The following is a 23,394-nucleotide window of genomic DNA, read 5'->3' as shown; positions in this document are numbered from 1 at the left end:
ACCGAAATTCATTTGAGCAAATCAGCCTGTTTAAGTCAGCTCCTGCAGTGGTGGTAAACTATCAATGCTGCTTTCCGGTACATGGAGCAGTTGTGTAGCCCTTGCACAGTGCTGACCTTACTCTCTTCTGTATGCTGAAAACATGAGTTACACCACGCAGATCAGCTGCTCAGGGCCAGTGTGTACGTAATTTAGTATGTAGTGGTACAAACATTTTATTCATTTACGTTATAGAAAGGATCATTGTTCCCAAGCTACTGCATATTGTGAGTACTTCTCATGGCATAACATGATGAAATAAAATTTTATTTGACGTTATTCTCATATCTCACATGGGAATAAAACAGTGCCTTTAAAATATATGAGTGTATATTGATGCACATGGACCCCGCAGTTGAACAGTGCTAAAGGTCGCACACGACGTTAAATCGACCGTGTCCGACACTTCTTAGAAAACTCACCTCCTTACGTTGTCTGCCCCCTTACCTGAGTGGTCAATACGTCTGACTACCATGCAGCGGGCGTGGGTTCGATTCCTAGCCGGGTCGGAGATTTTCTCCGCTCTAGAACTGAATGTTGTCCTCATCATCATTTCATCATCATCATCAACATATACCATGCCTACTGTGGCGTCACCTGAAAGAACTTGCCACTCGGCGGCCGAACTTCCCCAGGCGGGGATTCCCGGCTATCAATGCCGTACGCTAGCTTCATTTCACCTCCTCACACTGGATATGCTTTTCTTACTTCCTGTTTATCACTCACATTTCACTTCCATATAATAGTGCTGGTAGAATAACAGTCTTATAGAAGTTTAAACGCAACATCTGCTAACTTTTCCTTAAATGTTGCTAATTCTAAATAAATACGCAGAAGATGGTCCATGTTGATATACAGGGAATAACTGGTTTTGTTCGATGTACGTTGTCAGTGTTGTCGGTGCGACGTGCACAGGCTGGCCGGGGAGAACGCGTCCGAGGAGAGGCAGCAGCGTGTGGGCGACTACCTGCGGGCGGTGGCGAACGCCTCGCTGCGCCGCCTGGGGGCCCTGCGCCGCTTCGCGGGCGACCGCAGCCTGCCCCAGTCCGACCTGCTGCAGCTCGTGCTCGAGGTGACCGTGCTCAACGCCTTGCCGTCTTGCAGAAACTCCACATCTTTCACGCCTGCAAACGCTCTTGTAGTTTTCCTTTCCGCAGTCCTCAGACATTGGTCAAAAGGCGACATGGTTCCACTGAGTTTATGACATTTGGCCAGTATTTTCTATTGGCCGCTTTTGATCAAATAGTCATTATCAAGTGCCCTAGTAAAAATAAGAGACATATGTTGGCATATGGACAAGAAGAAATACACTACTGACCATTAAAATTGCTACACCAAGAACAAATGCAGATGATAAACGGCTATTCATTGGACAAATATATTATACTGGAACTAACATGTGTTTTCATTTTCACGCAATTTGGGTGCATAGATCCTGAGAAATCAGTACCCAGAACAACCACCTCTGGCCGTAATAACGGCCTTGATACGCCTGGGCATTGAGTCAAACAGAGCTTGGATGGCGTGTACAGGTACAGCTGCCCATGCAGCTTCAACACGATACCACAGTTCATCAAGAGTAGTGACTGGCGTGTTGTGACGAGCCAGTTGCTCGGCCACCATTGACCAGACGTTTTCAGTTGGTGAGAGATCTGGAGAATGTGCTGGCTAGGGCAGCAGTCGAGCATTTTCTGTATCCAGAAAGGCCCGTACAGGACCTGCAACATGCGGTCGTGCATTATCCTGCTGAAATGTAGGGATTCGCAGGAATCGAATGAAGGGTAGAGCCACGGGTCGTAACACATGTGAAACGTAACGTCCACTGTTCAAAGTGCCGTCAATGCGAACAAGAGGTGACCGAGACGTGCAACCAATGGCACTCCATCCCATCACTCCGGGTGATACGCCAGTATGGCGATGACGAATACAGGCTTCCAATGTGCGTTCACCGCGATGTCGCCAAACACAGATGCGACCATCATGATGCTGTAAACAGAACCTGGATTCATCCGAAAAAATGACATTTTGCCATTCCTGCAGCCAGGTTCGTCGTTGAGTACATCATCGCCGGCGCTCCTGTCTGTGATGCAGCGTCAAGAGTAACCGCAGCCATGGTCTCCGAGCTGATAGTCCATGCTGCTGCAAACGTCGTCGAACTGTTCGTGCAGATGGTTGTTGTCTTGCAAAGTCCCCATCTGTTGACTCAGGGATCGATACGTGGCTGCACGATCCGTTACAGCCATGCAGATAAGATGCCTGTCATCTCGACTGCTAGTGATATGAGGCCGTTGGGATCCAGACGGCGTTCCGTATTACCCTCCTGAACCCACTGATTCCATATTCTGCTAACAGTGATTGGATCTCGACCAACGCGAGCACCAATGTCGCGATACGATAAACCGCAATCGCGATAGGCTACAATCCGACCTGTATCAAAGTCGGAAACGTGATGGTACGCATTTCTCCTCCTTACACGAGGCATCACAACAACGTTTCACCAGGCAACGCCGGTCAACTGCTGTTTGTGTATCAGAAATCGGTTGGAAACTTTCCTCATGTGAACACGTTGTAGGTGCCGCCACCGGCGCCAACCTTGTGTGAATGTTCTGAAAAGCTAATCATTTGCATACCACAGCATATTCTTCCTGTCGGTTAAATTTCGCGTCTGTAACCCGTTATCTTCGTGGTGTAGCAATTTTAATGGCCAGTAGTGTATGTACATACCAAGTCTGAACCAACATGATTATTTACGTTTAAAAACCTCCGAAGCGACATAGATGACGCCGAGACAAGACGGTTAATATAAGACACATGGGATCGCAAATGTCGAGATATATTCCAAAAGTGGATGACGATTGTTTAACATTAGACGTCAACAGAAGACGTACCGCTCCGCACGTGCACTGGTTGAACCTACTGGTCTGTCGCACCTGACCATCCCAGCCAAGTTTTCACGTCGGGGTGGATTTGGATCCAGGTGCTCGACTTTAGTGTTCGAGTCTTATGTCTGGTAGGCAGTATTTTTTTCATTGCTTTAGACAATCACGTGTTTACATTGAGGAAAGATCCATTATTTTATTTACCGGTTTCGAGGTGTCCACTGGTTTACAGTAAAGTACAGTGCAACAAAAACCTTCCGTATTGCGCCACAAGTATATGAATTAAGTTTCCGAAATGAGTCGTCACCAATAAATGGCCCACGTTTTCTTTACTAAAGAATATTTGTAAACAAAAAGGAAGGGAAAAAAAGAAAAGGAACACAAAAGAAGAACAGATTTTACTTGGTTACAGCGAGGACAATAATTTTGTAACTTCTGATTTTACGACAGATCACATTTACAAAAGGTGTTCGAAATTTGCACCTTTTCCTCGAATGCAAGTATTGGATCGCTCCGTCAACCCTTCACGCCCACGTTCACACCCAACCTTTGCACGGGTGGCGAGGTGCGTCATCTGGTGACGTCACATGTTCAGCATTTCTGACCCATTTTTGTGGAATTTCCCTGCATTTGCAACCCCATGTTTCTTATATTAGATTACCCGTGTCAGCGTCAGTTTCTTCGCTTCGGGTGGTTAATAAGAATCATCCTCTACGGCTCAGTGTATGGAAAATGAAACAAATAACAATATCATAGTGATTAAAACTTGGTACTTATACTTGTACGTAACCATATATCTATTAGTATCGATCCGTACGACGATAAGCTACGAGGGTCGTTCTATAAGTAACGCCCCACATTTTTTTCTCGGAACATATTTATTGTTAAGAGTCAGTATTTGATGACAATATACATCAGCATGTCTTGTCCATGTATTATTTTTCTACGTAGTCTCCATCACGTTCTATGACCGTACGCTAACGTTGTGGAAGAGCTTGTATTTCCTGCTGGTAAAAGCTCTTGTCCTGTAGACGTTTTCACTGCATGACTGAAACCATTCTCGTCATCTTCAAAGCGTGTACCCCGTAGAGAATCTTAAAGCGGCCGAAAGAGATGAAGTCCGAGGGTGACAGGTCTGGGGCAATGATGAAGCAATGATGTCCAACCCAATTTGGCGATGTGTTCCCGTGTTCTCAGACTTGAGTATGGACGTGCATTATCGTGTTGGAGCAAGGTTTCTGCTGGATTTTTGTCCGATCGAACACATCGGGAACGGTTATTGAGTTTATTCAGAGTCCTCACGTATGCCTCTGAATTGACAATTGACCCTCTTGGCATCACATCCACGAGAATAACGCCATCACAATCCCGGAATCCGGCAGATGGGGTTGACTTGAATTTCTTCTTTTGTGGTGAATGAGGATGATGCCACTCCATGGACTGCCTTTTTGTTTCCGGGGCAAAGTGGTGCATCCAGCTCTCGTCTCCCGTAACGATCCGTTACAGAAGCGCCTCTCCGTTTTTCTGAAAACGTTCCAACAATTCAGATGAAATGGCCTTTCTTTGAATCTTGCGGTCCGCTGTGAGCATTCGTGGAACCCACTGTGAGCACCTCTTTGAATATCCGCGAGTCTTGATCATTGTAGACGCACTTCCAATGCTGACCGACAACTCTACAGCCAATTGTCGAGTTGTGATGCGCCGGTGGGCATGAATAATGTCGGCACGAATAATGTCGGCACGATTCAGCATCTCTGGAGCAGTGGCTGTGACAGGAAGTCCCGAGCGTGACTGATCATGGAGCTCTGTTTCTGCATTTCCTGAGGCTGTAACTTTCTTTCCCCATCGCCCAACTGTACTCCTATCAACTGCAGCATCGCCATACACTGCACACAGATGTTTATGGATATTCACCACGATTTCTTTTTCTGCACTCAAGAATTCACTAACAGCACGTCGCTTGTAATGTGAGCCGTATGTAGACGCCATTTGACGCTGTACTACCGCTCTGCCATCTCCAAGAACGATTCGGAAATTCGCCGGCGCACAGAACAGACATCAAATGTGAAGCATCAACAAGGATGTTTGTCTATGTATATTAATGACTTTTTAAAAAATTTGGGGCATTACTTATTGAACGACCCTCATAATAACCTGCATACCAGTTCTAATCGCCTGTGGGTGGCAGTAAGGCTTAGCGCGCTCGTCAGTCGTTTGGCGGCACCGTTTGCTTCACCTGGGGCGAGTTTCAGCCGAGGTCTACGAGAAAGACAGGCCTCGGCGCGTACGTCACGAAGGTAGGCCGAGCTCGCTCAATTCAACCAACAAACAGCATTTCTGCGCTTGTTAACTCGTAACTGCGTGTGCATGAACATACGAGCATTTCACCTTCTACTGGAATCCACTATTATGGAGTCTTACTGTTATTAGTCCTACAAAGATACGAAGGCCTACTAATAATTTGTTACGGCAGTGCTTGGGTAAAATAAAATTAAACTCATACCAATATGATTATCTGTTGCATAAGGCAGCACATCTTGTGTGAAATGAGGACTGTTACGCAGAAGAGAGTAAATGCTATAATCAAGCCATTATACCATTTATGTTGAGAGCTGGCCTTAAATATTGTTGTAGGACTTCATAATAGCAGATTCCAGAAGAAGATGCAATTCTGGATAGTACGTACACATCCAGTTGCGAGTTGACAGGTCTGGTTACGCATTTTCTCTGCTGAGATGAGCTAGCGAGCTATGGCCTACCTTCGTGACGTACGCGCCACGGCCTGTCATTCTCGTGGGCCTCGGTTTCAGCGTTATCATATCATGCGAACTAATATGGCTGTTCCACTCTCCGTTTGCGCCAATGAAGAACGATGTTCTGTAACTCGTTTATTGTTGTTTGAAAACGTCCGTAGACGACTTTCCGTACAGTACGAGGGACAATGTTTAATCGTGGCGAAGTTTTTATAAGTGTACCGAACAGTTCAAAACTGGCAAATCAAATGGTTCAAATGGCTCTAAGCACTATGGGACTTAACATCTGAAGTCATCAATTCCCTAGACTTAGAACTACTTAAACCTAACTAACCTAAGGACATCACACACATCCATGCCCGAGGCAGGATTCGAACCTGCGACGTAGCAGCAGCGCGGTTCCAGACTGAAGCGCCTTTAACAGTTCGGCCACAGTGGCCGGCGCGGCAAATCAAACATGAGGGCAAGGAAAGAGTAGGGTGCCCAGTCACATCAACTAATGATGCTGGATCGAAGAAGTACGTGACCTGATTTTGAATAACAGACGAGTATCTGTTGTTGCAGTGAAAAACCAAAAATGCAAATGTTCGTTCGTTTGTAGTCGTCCAAACATGGCTCAACATTTGTGAAGTCTGAAGATGATTCCCAAAATAACTTAACGAAGAGTACATGCCCGATCCTGAGAGAATCTGTCAGCAGCTACCGGACCGTCATTCTCACGAAGATAACGTGTTTTCGAAACGAATCATCACAGGAGATGAAACGCGAATTCATTACTTAAGCAGAGAGCAAACGCCAGAGCATGGAAACGAACCACCCAGAATATCCAGCCAAAACGAAATTGAAGGTCAACCTTCTACAGGAAAACTGATACACTTTTTTGGGACACACATGGCCCAATTCTGGAGCATAATCTGGAGAAGGGGTAAACAGTCATTATTACAGTGAGTGTGCGGTGACCTGAAGCTTGTAATTCGAAACAAACACAGAAGTCTATTGTCAAACGGCCTTCTTCTTTTCCATGTCGACGCGCGTTCACATGTCGATGCTCACACGACTCAGACTTAAATACTTGCGTTTAGAATTGTTAGACTATCCTGTTCACAGCGATGATATCTTCCGTCGGATTCCCATTTATTTCATCCATTTAGAGATGGTTTCACTGGCCGTCGATTCACCTCCGATGAAGCGATGATGGAAATGATACATACGTCGCTTGATGATAAGCAGAAACTTACTTTTTTCTGAGGTTATTGGAAAACCCATATTGCGCAGATTCTTTTCGACTTTCTCTCATCTATACAATCGTATAAAAATTAAAATAAAACGAAAAACAGAAAATGCCAAATCAGATCCAAGTGAATGGTCGACCTTATGTACAACACTTTACGGTTCAGCTTGCAGACGGTACAGAATATACTGAAGCTAACATTATAGGATCTGATTTTACCAGCTGGTTATAAATTGCAAGGCGAAGGAATGACAGTGACAGTGAGGGTCTTGCAGTTATTGTACAGGCAGTAGGAACTCACCGCACTGACAACGGCCAAGTCATCTATTGTTTTTCAGGTGATGAAACGATTAGCATTCAGCAATCAGTATTTGGAAGTATGAGACAAAGAAAGGGCCTGCCTGCTGTAACTTCTTTTTCGATGTTGTAATAATGTTGACGGAGGATTTTGTTTTGTACATCACGGAAAAAACGTTGGGATAAAGTGTGATGGAAAGGCCAGCCGCTAAAGCATGCGTTGCACCTAGATACTAGGATGTAGTGTTTGTCAGGACAATGGCTTCAAGAACCATTGTGAGTCTGCTACTAACAAACTTAGCAACAACTAACAAAGCAGCAAGAAATAATATCCTTAGAAAACTAGTGTGCAGCAAAATGGGTACAAATGCTCCAGTTCACAAAACAACAAATGAATATACTCTCCCTGTATGGGACACCAAGAAAAGATACGCTATATAACAACTGGTTGCACTAAGGCACCTCTGCGTAAACAGTGCGAAGCAGCAGCCACTTATGCTTCAACGCTTCACCAGTTGAGCACCCTGAATCTACACACACACACACACACACACACACACACACACACACACACATACATACACAGACGCTTCAACAATGCGAAAAACAGGTATTTAATACAAATGAGAAATTCAAGCAGACCTTTCGCGGAAGGTATACAGGGTGTTACAAAAAGGTACGGCCAAACTTTCAGGAAACATTCCTCACACACAAAGAAAGAAAATATGTTATGTGGACATGTGTCCGGATATTACTCCTCTTCAAATCACGTTAATCATGGAATGGAAACACACAGCAATAGAACGTACCAGCGTGACTTCAAACACTTTGTTACAGGAAATGTTCAAAATGTCCTCCGCTAGCGAGGATACATGCATCCACCCTCCGTCGCATGGAATCCCTGATGTGCTGATGCAGCCCTGGAGAATGGCGTATTCTATCACAGCCGTCCACAATACGGGCACGAAGAGTCTCCACGTTTGGTACCGGGGTTGCGTAGACAAGAGCTTTCAAATACCCCCATAAATGAAAGTCAAGAGGGTTGAGGTCAGGAGAGCGTGGAGGCCATGGAATTGGTCCGCTTCTACCAATCCATCGGTTACCGAATCTGTTGTTGAGAAGCGTACGAACACTTCGAGTGAAATGTGCAGGAGCTCCATCGTGCATGAACCACATGTTGTGCCGTAAAGGCACATGTTCTAGCAGCGCAGGTAGAGTATCCCGTATGAAGTCATGGAGGTGAATCGAGGAAGTACAGTGCATACTGACGAAACTAAAATGAGCTCTAACATGGAAATTAAGCGTTTCTGGACACATGTACACATAACATCTTTTCTTTATTTGTGTGTGAGGAATGTTTCCTGAAAATCTGGCCGCACCTTTTTGTAACACCCTGTATTATATATGTACCCGCAGTGGGTAAAATCACGACTTGATATCACAGTTCGGCACAGAACCTGTAAGATGGTACTCATTTCAAGAGGAATGAGCCAACTGGAAAATTTACAGTATGGTCCATTGGCCTCTACATTTGCTTATATACTCCGATGGCCACAAGCGGTGTGTGGCGGATGGCACAATTCGCGCCAAAGTCATATCCCCCCCCCCCCCCCCCTTGTGTTCCACTTGCGGATCGCGCGAGGGAAAAACGACTTTCTGAACGCCTCAGTACGAGCTCTTGATTTCCCTTATCTCTGTATGGTGATCATTGCGCGATTTGAAACCAGGTGGTGATAACATATGCTCTACATCCTCGGAATTTAGTGAGCAGCCCCTTCCGTTTAGCGCGCCGTCTATCTGCAAGTGTGTCCCACTTCAAACTTTTTATGAGATTTGTAACGCTCTCGCGATGGCTAAATGTACCAGTCACGAATCTTGCCGTTCTTCTTTGGACCTTCTCAGTCTCTTGAATCAGACCCAACTGGTAAGGGTCCCATATGGACGAACAACACTCGAAGACTGGACGAACTAACGTATTGTGAGCTATTTCCTTTGTTGAAGGACTGCATCGCTTGAGGATTCTGCCAATAAACCGCAATCTATAGTTTGCCTTACCCGTTACTTGTGTAATCTGATCTCCCATTTGAGATCATTTCGAATAGTAACGCCCAGATACTTAATGGATTTTACCGCTTCCAAAGACTGGGCATTTATTTTGTACTCGTACATTAATGGGGATTTTCGCCTTGTTATACGCAGTAGGCTACACTTACTAATATTGAGAGTCATTACACCACGCATTTATTTTCTGTAAAACCTCGAGTAAATTTGACGCCGGTGGAGAGCAACCTAGCATATGACTTTCTCGAAGTAAGTCATCGCAGGATGAATTAGTACGCGCCGATGACAGAATGTGTGTTGTGTCCACCGTTCGCCTTTATGACGCCATGAACTCTGCTGGGGACACTTTCAATAAGGTGTCTGAATGTTTGTGGAGGAATGTCAACGGATTCATCCTCAACAGCAGAAACCATAGAAGGAAGTTATTTTGGACACTTGGATCTGGAGCGAAGACGACATTAAAATTCACCTCAAAGGTGTTCAGGTCCGGACTCCGGGAAGACCAGTCCATTTCAAGAATGTTGTTGTCCACAAAATACTGCTGCACAGATGCCGCTTTATGACAGGGGGTCATGCTAATACAAACAGTCGTCGTCTTCGAACTGTTCCTGCTGTAAACTTTATTCACATTCTTCCACATTTAGCGTTTTCTTAAGTGCAATTAAGGGGCCGGACAGTAATCACGAAATAAATCCCCATACCGTAACACCATCTCCCCCGTGCTTCACTATTGTCACTACACGTGATGGCAGGTAACACTCTGCAGGCATTCACTAAACCAGAAACATTCCATATGATTGCCATAGGGTCTAGCGTGATTCATCACCCCGAATCACTCATTTTCAGTCACCCACTGTCCACCACTTGAAGCGTCGCTTAACATTGACTACAGAAACGCGGGCCTTACGATGAGCTGCTCGAACATTGTACGCCAATATTAACTCAGAACAAGTACCCGGCCTAACCGAGAGATGGCAGTCTTTGTTGAAAAATATCTCTGGATTAGAAAGTATGTGATGTGTGAAGTACATGTTTCAAGTTTGAAGACGCCACATTGTATTTGTTAGGCAGCCATCAATAGTGAACGTTGTTAGTGAACTTGTGAAAATGGAGTAAATTTGTCATCGTTATGTGATAAAATACTTTTTTTGAAGGTCCTCAGAACAACCAATATTAAAGCTGAGCTACATTGTACTTTGGGAGAGTCTGCTCCTTCGTTGACAACAGTAAAACATTGAGTAGCTGAGTTTAAACGAGGCCGCACGAGCTGCCAAGACGGGCACGCAGTGGTCGACCAAATGAGGTGACGACTCCAGAAGTGGTGAAGGAAATCCACAAAACGGTACTGGATGATCGTCGACTGAAAGTGTGCGAGCTAGCAGACATAGTATGTATTTCATAAAGTGCGGTACGTCGCATATTATCTAAAAATTTGGACATGAGAGAACTGTGTGCAAGGTTTGTGCCGCGTTTGCTCACACTCGAGCAAAAGCAGTGTCGTTAAGATGTTTCAATTGAGTGTTTAGCGAAGTTTCGTAGCAATAAAGTTAATTTTTTGCGTCGTTTCATAACCATGGATGAAACATGGGTCCACCAATTCACTCCCGAGACATAAGATCAAAACAATGGACACAAGTTGGAGAACCGACTCCAAAGAAGGCGACGACCGTTTCGTCTGCAGGCAAGGTCATGGCGACGTTTTTTTGGGATGTTGAAAGGTGCCACTGCGCCAGAGAGTGCGCCAAAGAGTACTATTAAGCCGCCTCCACAGTGCGTGTTTAGAGTTCGTGGCAGTCAGTGCTTGTTATGAGATTGTAGAAGTCAGTGCTTGTTGAGAGTTCGTGAAAGTCAGTGCTAGCAGAGAGCTCGTAGAGGACAGTGTGTGTTAAGAGCTCGTGGTTGTCGTGAAGTTGGAGTAAGGTGTTGTAGTAAAGAGTGTTCCATGTTTTATGCAGTTATTTGATGGGAGAGATAGCAGATGTTATTGTAATGAGTGCATTTCGTCAATATATATGAAGGTAAAATTTATAATGTTCCTTTATTAGTTGTGTATCTGAAATAATGTGTCACTACAGGTTCAGTCAACAAAGCATCTGGCTCGTGTTCTTGTATTAGAGTGAATTTTGGTTTTCTTGCGTAATTATAGTTTTTCTAAATTTCTTTTGTCACGTCAGTATAATTGGTATCAAAATTCTTGTCTTGTTGGAAAAGAACCGTGCCAGATGTGGGCGTTGAGTCACACTCCCACATACAGAACAGTTACTCTTGTGCTCATTGGTTTCGTAGATTTTTATAGTTGCTGGGGTCTTAATTAATTAACTGTGTTTACGGAAATTTTCTTACATTGTTCTTTGCAGTCAGATAGCGTAATAATACTGGTCAGGGCCAGCCGATTACGAGACTTACGTAATCGGACATACAGCTACTAATACTAAAAAAAAATCATTTTCAATCAATATATTTAATTAAGCCCCCATGCACGTGGCGACCGCTGCTTCGGATCGTCCCTTGGATTCTTCTGATTGTGAAAATTGTAGACTGTAGTATTGTTGTAGTAATTTTGAGTTTAGTGATTGTAGTCTGTATTGAGTGTGTAGATTTGGTAATTAGCATTCTTCTAATGGTATTTTTCAAAATTTAATTTTTATTGCCTTGTATACGCGTTTGACAATTTTGTGCAATTATTTCAATTGTTCGATTGATCGTGTTGAAGGAAACATCTCATGTGAATAGTATTGTTGGAGATAAAGAGTCATTGTGTGTAATTTCGTACAGTGACGAATCTTTCGTATATTTTGTAAATGATTACGCGATCAATGAAAAAGGCAAAAATGATGAATAGTGAGAATGACGAAATTGTTCACATGGCGAACTCGCCAACAGAGGAAAACAGTATGGTGGATAATGAGGTGGAAAACAATGTGATAAGTCGGGAAAATAGTCCGGAACCATTTCAAAATTTTTCTCAATCAGAAAATTCACAGAATACGAGATCAACGATAGAAGATTCTGGAATAGTATCGAACACAGATAGCTTTATAGCCATGCAGAAGGAAGCTGGTCTTGTGGGAAATGTGAGGGGTGAAAAGAATTTTGAAACAGTTACTATGGAGCAGTTGATGAGTGCTATATTAAATGTGGGATCACAGTTACGATCTGAATTAAAAACAGATATGGAAACACAAATGGGAACAATGGAAACACGGATGGGAACAATGGAAACTCGGTTAGGATCTGAATTAAAAACAGAGATAGGAACAATTAAAACAGAGATGAGAACTTTGGAAACACGGATAGATTCACGAATAGGGACATGTTTCAAAAATATGAAAGATGAATTAAAAAAAGAAATCAGGGAAGAAGTACAACCGATTCTGAATTCTCACAATAATAGATTAATTGCAGTAGAAATCAGACAAAGGGAACAGGATAGAGAACAGGAAGAAAGAGATCGCGTGATAGTACAGAATTTTTCAGAGTTAAATTTACAACGTGCAAAGGATAAGGAAGAAATATTTGAAAGAATCGAGGAATCCGTACCAAATGACAGAATAAATAATCTAACACGACAATATGAACAGTTAACTACCAAATGTGACAATACTGAAACCCGAGTCGCGACACTTACGGAAGACGTAAATAAACAGAAAGAACAATTTGGTGACTTATCGGAAAGAGTGGAGGAAATTTCAGATAAACTGACAAATCTTAGTTTACATGGGGACAGAGATTCGGATGATACAGCTCCATTACCATTTGCAGAAACCGAAGAATACCAGAACATAAATAAGCATGTTGAGAATCAGGGAAAATTTAATGAACGAGTGAAAAAGGAATTTGAGGCATTACGGAAGCAAGTCAAACAAATTGAAGGCGAAATAGTAGGAAAGGACAGTAGAAGGAATTTAGAATCACAGGTAGCAGAGGGGTTTGAAGAAAGCAATTTATTTCATTTACGGGATGCAGTAAGAGAGCGCGAGGCGCGTGAATTTAACAATAATCGACATTCGGACCGGGACAGACGCGGTAGGTCTTTGTCGCCACGAGGCGAAAACCTTGATTATAAACACTGTTTGACTGTTCGGAAATTTAAGATCTTCCGTAACTCTAAGAATGATATACATCCATGTTCATGGCTAGATCAATTTATGTACGCACTTCCGCCAAAGTTGCCATTAAGTCACAAACTAGAAATTATGTGCAGCTATTAATGTCCTCAGGGGATTCACTACTCTAAGTGAATATGTGCCGTAGCGAGCATAGGGCCCCGAGCTGTAGTGGTGCTATTTCTCTTTTAGTTTTCTGTACCGCTGCCTACTCTCTTACTATTCTTTACATCTGTCAAACCAACTCTTCGACTATCAATCTATCTAGTGATTAAGTAAACAATAACCGGATTTGACTACTTACCTAAATGAGATTTCGAAAATTACTGTTCTAACCTATTAATGTCCTCAGGGGATTCACTACTCTAAGTGAATATGTGCGGTAGCGAGCATAGGGCCCCGAGCTGTAGTGGTGCTATTTCTCTTTTAGTTTTCTGGACCGCTACCTACTCTTTTACTATTCTTTGCATCTGTCAAACGAACTCTTCGACTATCAATCTATCTAGACAGTAAATAAACAATAACCGGATTTGACTATTTACCTAAATGAGATTTCGAAATTTACTGTTTGAACTTATTAAAGTCCTCAGGGGATTCACTACTCTAAGTGAATATGTGCCGTAGCGAGCATAGGGCCCCGAGCTGTAGTGGTGCTATTTCTCTTTTAGTTTTCTGCACCGCTGCCTACTCTTTTACTATTCTTTGCATCTGTCAAACCAGCTCTTCGACTATCAATCTATCTAGTGAGTAATTAAACAATAACCGGATTTGACTAATGTACCCAAAAGTGACTTTGGAAATTACCGATTGGACTTACTGTACCTATTGCAGCATTTATTCGTAGTTTAAACGAAATGTTACCTGTTTATCTTCGTGACAATATTATTTCATATGTTGACGACATTCTTATTGTTAAACGTTCTTGGAGTGAGCACATCAAAATTTTGGATTCATTATTGCGTATTTTTGCACGAGTTGGCATTACAGTGAACTTAGAAAAATCTGAATTTGGTCGTTCTCAGATGAGATTTCTCGGTCACATTATTTCTACAGAAGGTATTCTTCCTGATCCAGAGAAATTAGACGCTATTCGTAATTATGCTGTTCCTACCACAAAACGTGATGTTCGTAGTTTTCTTGGTCTCTGTAATTTTCTTCGACGCTTTGTTAGATTGGACGATTTGGCCACACCTCGTTTTTGCGATCTATCTGGAAAGTTCTTTTTAAACGAAAATCCGTCGACAACTTTGTTTGGTTAGTTTGTATTCCTGATGAGTGGGTTAATAAGCTGATTTGGTATACGCATTTCAGTTATGCACACTTTGGTTCCAGAAAATGCTTTCATAAATTACGAGAAAATTGTTACTTCAGTAATATGGAAAAACGTATTCGATCTGTTCTTGCCAAATGCAAATTATGTCAATTGGCTAAGCCTCCAACGATTTCTCACAGAGCACCGTTGTTTCCCGTCATTCCAGCGAAATTAAAGGAGATGGCTGCAGTCGATTTGTTCGGTCCAGTGGTTCGATCTACTAATGGTTTTGCGTACATTTTCGCAGCAGTGGAGTTGACGTCAAAATATGTGTGTTTTACACCTTTACGCAAAGCAACAGCTCGTTCAGTATCGTATGCTTTCATCAAACATTTTCTTAAAGAAGTTGGTCACGTTGATAAGGTTATATCAGATAATGGATCACAGTTTCGTTCTAAAATTTGGCTTCGTACTCTACAGCGTCGTAAAATTAAACCAATCTTCATTTCACTTTTTCACCCTCAATCTAACGCTTCAGAGAGATGGATGAAGGAAATCAATAAATTGTGCCGTCTTTATTGTCATCAGAATCACAGAACTTGGGATCAGTATCTTCATATTTTTCAAAACATTCTGAATGAACTTCCTAATGACTCAACTTCTTTACCGCCTCTATTGATATTAAAAAATAAGGTACCAACAAATCGCATTTCTGAAATCGTTCCTTTTCCGCCTTCACGGAAACTGCGGCATTCTGAAGTTGTTAACCTGGCTCTACAAAATATTGCATCTGCGGCTGCAAGAAGAGAGAAATCAGCTAGACGTCCTGGTCGTTCAAAATTCTTGTCAGTTGGTCAGAAGGTATTAATTAAGTCCCACCGTTTGTCTCACAAAGGAAAAGGCTTGTGTCGCAAATTTTTTCTGCTTTATAACGGTCCATATAGAATTCGCAAAATTATACATGATAACACTGTTGAAGTAGAAACTCTTAAATCTCGACGCTCTAAAGGAATACATCATATATCAAACGTTAAAATTTTTGTGGAATGACATACTTGTGAAAAACTAACAGCTAGATGTAAACACGCAGAGAGTACAAGGATACCGCACTGTGTTTTGGCGGCGGCACATACTCAAAGCAACAGTCAAGTCTGCGCGCCGCACAAGGCAGTCGTTGACCGCGAACAATTGCTTCCTACGTCACGCGCCTACAGCTGATCGAGCGCTCAGTGCGAATGCACTGACAGCCGTAAACAAATACACAGTCTAAATTCTCCGACTAAATTCAGTATAAAGCTATAGTGACTTGATGAATTATGTTATTAACATTCAGTATTTTTCAGGATACGGTTGTGTAAAATATTTAAGAACTTCAGGTAAATTCTATGTGTCTCCGACGTTAAGACGACTTGCTATCGAGAAAATTTTCAGGAAGAATGTAATTTCGAAGAAGAAACTAATAAACTAAAAAAGGTAACTATTAATTGAGTTCATTTTTCAGGTAACATATTTCCACTTAGGTACGTACTTTAGACGTAATTTGCTGCTCGCGATTACGTGATTCATACTTTGTGCTAATTTCAGGTTCTATGAATTTACTTGTGAAGCGACGTGCTTGCGTACGTTAACTGATTTTGACAATGATTATTAATGAACTGGATTGTAACTTGTGTATATTATGCATCGCTTGGCTGCGCTGCTTTTTCACTGATGTCCTATTTTTTTAATTATGTGCCTGCTGTGCTTAGTTATTTAAATTATAATTGTCACCTGATTTATTGTGCTGATATGTATGTAAGTTATACTTTGTGATTTATCTGCTTGCGCCTTCATGTTTACTTATTAAGATGACATATGAACATTTATTTGCTTATGCTGATATGATGCTAATGACATGTTTGCTGCTTTTTGTATGGATTGCATATTTACACATTTCTGTTTTGTTGCCATAACTGCTCTTTAATTTGGTGTATAGAAATGCTGATATACTGTGTATAAACATAGAGTTTAGGTCACACTATTGGATTAACTATAGATTGTTCGCTTGGCAGAGCCTCGTTGTAGGAATTGTGCTGCATCCACTTGTTGACATTCTGTCTCTACTGGTATATTTACTCGCTAGTGCTTGTTTTGCTTACGCTCAGTGCCTTATATTTTTAAGATAAGAAAATGAACTGCTATAATTCGACATAAACGACATTAGTACAAGAAACTTCATGGAAGTCACATGAGCTGGAGGTTTTATGGAAGCTGTATAAATTTGTGCTAATAGGAAGGAGGCTAACGACATGACAGACCGAAACTAGGTTTAGACCATTGACAGTATTACACTGCATTGAAGTGACACTTGACACAAAAAATACTCCACATGTTTGCTTCTGCTATGATTCTTGAAGTGGTGTACACACTGTGAAACATTATGATCATTCACACTCCGTAATCGTACGTAATTACTGAGAGTTATTCGAACTAAGTCTGTTAGAGGTCAGGTATGCATTTCTTTTATTTAATGATGGACAAGGAACCAAAATGTATCTTATAATTTATAATGAGTAGAAAATTTGGGTCAGATGGATTACACAGAGGTTGTGTGTGGACACTGTGTCTTCGGATTGTATGGGATGCTGAATTGAAGTTGCATTAGGATTTTATCTGTTCTTGTTCGAGGAGACTGACTAGAGGAAAGAGTTGTTATTGAAGTGAAATGATATTGGTGCTGAGGTTTATATTTATCGATGTATTATTATAGGTATTGAGAGTATATGAAGTTGTTTGTGGACAAGAGGTAAGGTGATATTGGTGCTGAGGTTTACATTTATCGACGTATTATTGAGGTATTATTGAGATTAAGTTGATGATTATTGGAGTTTTGGTGTATAAGAGGTAAAGTAAGTGAGGAGCATATTTTTTTTGTTGGTCTTATGGAACAAGGAGGATGAAGATAGCAGACTAGAACACTAAAATAGAAGGAAGATAGTCTATACACACACTTTGTTAAATCACTAAGCAGTATATACTTTTTTTTGGAGAGAGGAAGTAATTGCATATCGTGGCTCACTGACAGTTGTTCAACAACAGTACATTTTGATCTGGCTTGGCAAACATTCGTCTTGACATGATGACTATGACGTTGACTAACTATTATTGACTATTATACATTGCTGCCAGTACTACTTGATACACATGATGAACATCAGATTTAGACAGAATTTCATTTACACAATTAACACTATTCAGTTACACAGTAGTACTTAATGTGGATGAGAGATGAGTGAGTGTGTTCTGTGTGTTTTCCTTTACTAATCCTAACCACCTATCTCCTAAATATTATTTTATTTGTTTGTAGTGGCTTGCACTGACACCCATAAATATTATAGGTTTACTGGTATTTGTGTATTGTAATAGTTAATAGGACAATTATCTGACATCATTTGTGTGTTTGTTATGATTTGTATGTTACTGTAAAAGCATTTGTATGTGTATTCCAACTATTGTTCATGCCTGAACTGTCTGATTAGTGAAGATAAATATTCTGAACTGTTACCTGCACTTTTCAACATGATGTGTGACATTAGGACATGTTTAATTTGTGCTCATAAACTCTGATGGACTGCTTCTACTGAACTAATGTGACTTGTTGCTGTGTGTACCTCTTGAACTTTACTGGGTGCCACAGATGGAACTGCTTCTACTGAAATAATGTCACTTGTTGCTGTCTGCACCTGCTCAACATTGCTGGGTGCAACTGATGGACTGCTTCTACTGAAATGGTGTCACTTGTTGCTGTCTGCACCTACTCAACATTGCTGGGTGCAACTGATGAACTGTTTTTACTGAAATGAAGTCACTTGTTGCTGTCTGCACCTACTCAACATTGCTGGGTGCCTCTGATGGACTGCTTCTACTGAACTAATGTGACTTGTTGCTGTGTGTACCTCTTGAACTTTACTGGGTGCCACAGATGAACTGTTTCTACTGAAATAATGTCACTTGTTGCTGTATGCACCTACTCAACATTGCTGGGTGCAACTGATGGACTGTTTCTACTGAAATGATATCACTTGTTAGTGTTTGCACCTGCTCAACATTGCTGGGTGCAACTGATGGACTGTTTCTGCTGAAATGATGTCACTCGTTGGTGTCTGCACATGCTCAACATTGCTGGGTGCAACTGATGAACTGTTTCTACTGAAATGAAGTCACTTGTTGCTGTCTGCACCTACTCAACATTGCTGGGTACCTCTGATGGATTGCCTCTACTGAACTAATGTGACTTGTGCTGGGTGTACCTGCTAAACCTTACTGAGTGCAACTGATGGACTGCTTCTACTGAAATGATGGTCACTTGTTGGTGTCTGCACCTACTCAACATTGCTGGGTGCAACTGATGGACTGCTTCTACTGAAATGAAGTCACTTGTTGGTGTCTGCACCTGCTCTCAACATTGCTGGGTGCAACTGATGAACTGTTTCTACTGAAATGAAGTCACTTGTTGCTGTCTGCACCTACTCAACATTGCTGGGTACCTCTGATGGATTGCCTCTACTGAACTAATGTGACTTGTGCTGGGTGTACCTGCTAAACCTTACTGAGTGCAACTGATGGACTGCTTCTACTGAAATGATGGTCACTTGTTGGTGTCTGCACCTACTCAACATTGCTGGGTGCAACTGATGGACTGCTTCTACTGAAATGAAGTCACTTGTTGGTGTCTGCACCTGCTCTCAACATTGCTGGGTGCAACTGATGAACTGTTTCTACTGAAATAATGTCACTTGTTGCTGTCTGCACCAACTCAACGTTACTGGGTGAAACTGATGGACTGCTTCTACTGAAATGATGTCACTTGTTGGTGTCTGCACCTGCTCTCAACTTTACTGGGTGCCACTGATGAACTGCTTCTACTGAACTAATGTGACTTGTTGCTGTGTGTACCTCTTGAACTTTACTGGTGCCACAGATGGAACTGCTTCTACTGAATAATGTCACTTGTTGCTGTCTGCACCTACTCAACATCGCTGGGTGCTTCTGATGAACTGCTTCTACTGAATTAATGTGACTTGTTGCTGTGTGTACCTCTTGAACTTTACTGGGTGCCACTGATGGTCTGCTTCTACTGAACTAATGTGACTTGTTGCTGGGTGTACCTGCTAAACTTTACTGGGTGCAACTGATGGACTGCTTCTACTGAAAAGATGTTACCTGTTGGTGTTCTTTTTTGTATTAACTAATCGTTGAAAGCATTTTATGTGAACATTTGTATAAACTGATTTTTTTTGTATATTGTGTAAACTATTATGTAAAGCCACGTGTATGAAAAGAATTTGTATTGCCTACTGTACTTTATATATTAGGTTACTGTAAGGTCAGTGCAAAGCCAAAATTTTTAACTAATTATGTGATATTTAGGTATTAATATTATCTTTTATTTTTGTCTGTATTTTTCTGGACGAATTTGGTGGTATTTTCACCACCAATGCTGGCAAAAATACCATCAAATTCTGGCCTGTGGAGGAGGGGCATATGAAAGGTGCCACTGCGCCAGAGAGTGCGCCAAAGAGTACTATTAAGCCGCCTCCACAGTGCGTGTTTAGAGTTCGTGGCAGTCAGTGCTTGTTATGAGATTGTAGAAGTCAGTGCTTGTTGAGAGTTCGTGAAAGTCAGTGCTAGCAGAGAGCTCGTAGAGGACAGTGTGTGTTAAGAGCTCGTGGTTGTCGTGAAGTTGGAGTAAGGTGTTGTAGTAAAGAGTGTTCCATGTTTTATGCAGTTATTTGATGGGAGAGATAGCAGATGTTATTGTAATGAGTGCATTTCGTCAATATATATGAAGGTAAAATTTATAATGTTCCTTTATTAGTTGTGTATCTGAAATAATGTGTCACTACAGGTTCAGTCAACAAAGCATCTGGCTCGTGTTCTTGTATTAGAGTGAATTTTGGTTTTCTTGCGTAATTATAGTTTTTCTAAATTTCTTTTGTCACGTCAGTATAATTGGTATCAAAATTCTTGTCTTGTTGGAAAAGAACCGTGCCAGATGTGGGCGTTGAGTCACACTCCCACATACAGAACAGTTACTCTTGTGCTCATTGGTTTCGTAGATTTTTATAGTTGCTGGGGTCTTAATTAATTAACTGTGTTTACGGAAATTTTCTTACATTGTTCTTTGCAGTCAGATAGCGTAATAATACTGGTCAGGGCCAGCCGATTACGAGACTTACGTAATCGGACATACAGCTACTAATACTAAAAAAAAATCATTTTCAATCAATATATTTAATTAAGCCCCCATGCAATGTGCGTGGGATAATTTTCATTGACTACATTCAAAAAGGAAGAACTATCAACCGCGAGTATTATGCGAACTTATTGCGACATTTGGGCGAAGAAATCAAGCACGAACGGCCGCATTTGTCCAAGAAGAAAGTGTTGTTTCTTCAGGACAATGCACCAGCTTACACGTCCGTTATTGCAATGGCCAAAATTAATGAATTAAAGTTTGAATTGCTACCTCATGCACCTTCGCCAGATTATTTTCTGTTCCCAGACTTGAAAAAATGGTTCGGCGATCGAAGATTTTCAACAAATGAAGACGTGGTGTCGGCAGTTAATGGCTGTTTTGAAGAGTTAGACAGTTCTCATTTTAAAAAGGGTATCGAACTTATTGAACATCGCTGGGAGAAGTGTATAGAGCTGAAAGGAGATTATACTGAAAAATAAGTACATTTTTTTTTCAAAATTTATGCGTTTTCCTTGTTGGGTCGGGTATTTATGGGGCCACCTTTGTAGTTGTGCTAGCTAGACCGTTAGTAGCACTTTGGAACTCACGAGTGATTCCTACTGCTGATTTCATGCAAATTTTTACAACCACCTTTCTCATCAGTACATGAGGTCTGCCTGTTGTAGTTGTCCCTTTGCGTTTCCTTTCCACTTCACAGTCACATCACAAACAGGCGAATTGAATAGCCTTATCATGGTTGAATGGCCCTGATGGATGCGCTACTCAGATGACATTCTATGACTAATCCGCGATGAAAGCCACTAAGCTCTCCTGAACGAACCATTTTGCTGTTACTGCTACTCTACCGACAGGACAACACTTCCCTCCTCCTTTTGTGGCGGGAGGTCTGGCTCTTGTGACATCTTGTGGTCAAATTCACATCACGTAGGTATGTCCTGACACTTTTGATGAAATAGTGTGCGTTTCGAGCATGTTACTGAAGTTCCCTCGCAGCTGACGACATCACCGGAGCACAGACTGCAGTCCGCATTAGGATGGCACAGCAGCAATTGGACACATACACTATGTGATCAAAAATATCCGGACACACCCAAAAACACACTTTTCCATATTAGGTGTATTGTGCTGCCACCTATTGCCAGATACTCTATATCAGAGACCTCAGTAGTCATTAGACATCGTGAGAGAGCAGGATGGGCGCTCCGCAGAACTCACGGACTTCGAACGTCGTCAGGTGTTGGGTGTCAATTGTGTCTTACGTCCGTACGCGAGATTTCCACACTCCTGAACACTTCTAGGCGCAGTGTTTCCGATGTGATAGCGAAATGGAAACGTGAAGGTACACTACAGCACAAAAGCATACAGGCCGACCTCGTCTGTTGACCGACAGAGACCGCCATCAGTTGAAGAGGGTCGTAATGTGTAATAGGCAGACATCTGTCCAGACCATCACACAGGAATTTCAGACTGCATCAGGATCCACTGCAAGAACTATGACAGTTAGGTGGAGGTGAGGAAACTAGGATTTCATGCTCGAGCGACTGATTATAAGCCACACATCACTCTGGTAGATGCCAAACGACGCCTCCCTTGGTGTAAGGAGCATAAACATTCGACGATTGAACAGTGGAAAAACGTTGTATGGAGTGACGAATCACGGTACATAATATGGCGATCCTATGGCAGGGTGTGGGTATAGTGAATGCCCGGTGAACGTCATCTGCCAGCGTGTGTAGTGCCAACAGTAGAATTCGGAGGCGGTGGTGTTATGGTGTGGTCGTGTTTTTAATGTAGAGGCCTTGCACCCCTTGTTGTTTTGCGTGACACTATCACAGCACAGGCCAACAATGATGTTTTAAGCACCTTCTTGCTTCCCAGTGTTGAAGAGGTATTCGGGGATGGCGACTGTGTCTTTCAACAAGATCGAGGACCTGTTCATAACGCACAGCCTGTGGCGGAGTGGTTACACGACAATAACATCCCTGTAATGGTCTGGCCAATACACAGTACTGACTCAATCCTATATAACACCTTTGGGATGTTTTGGAACGCCGACTTCGTGCCAGGCCTCATCCATTGACATCGATACCTCTCCTCAGTGCAGCAATCTGTGAAGAATGGGCTGCCATTCCCCAAGAAACCTTCCTGCACCTGACCGAACGTATGCCTGGGAGAGTGGAAGCTGTCATCAAGGCTAAGGGTGAGCCAATACCATACTGAATTCCAGCATTACCGATGTAGGTCGCCACGAACTTGTAAGTCATTTTCAGCCAGGTGTTCGGATTCTTTTGATCACATAGTGCAGGACGCCGAATCCGGATTGCAGCAACAGCCGGTGACTAGCGGCGCTGCCAGCAGCAGCACAGCAGTCACGTGCCCATCCAGCAACCGAGGCAAGCATCGTTCGGTCGAACCGTCCGGCCCCTGTGCTGCAGGATCATCCATCCATTCAGCATCGGCTGGTCTGCCACGGTTTTATCGTCAACCGCCATTCGTACGGCGAGGACCAAAGTTTTGGGAGCCGCCCTAGCCGCACCA

At 42.3% G+C, this 23,394-nt stretch overlaps 1 protein-coding gene across 1 annotated transcript in view; it reads left to right on the top strand.

Annotated features, from left to right (window-relative positions):
- LOC124775498 overlaps positions 1-23,394 on the top strand; it is a 164,612-nt gene that overhangs the window by 8,561 nt on the left and 132,657 nt on the right. The window contains exon 3 of the mRNA XM_047250334.1: positions 955-1,111. Coding sequence (XP_047106290.1) covers positions 955-1,111 — 157 coding nt within the window. The remainder of the gene's footprint in view (positions 1-954; positions 1,112-23,394) is intronic.

This window comes from Schistocerca piceifrons, chromosome 1 (assembly GCF_021461385.2).
Source record: "Schistocerca piceifrons isolate TAMUIC-IGC-003096 chromosome 1, iqSchPice1.1, whole genome shotgun sequence".
Classification (NCBI taxonomy): Eukaryota; Metazoa; Arthropoda; class Insecta; order Orthoptera; family Acrididae; genus Schistocerca; species Schistocerca piceifrons.
Note: the sequence above shows the minus strand (reverse complement) of the source record. Positions and strands in the feature narration are given on the sequence as shown.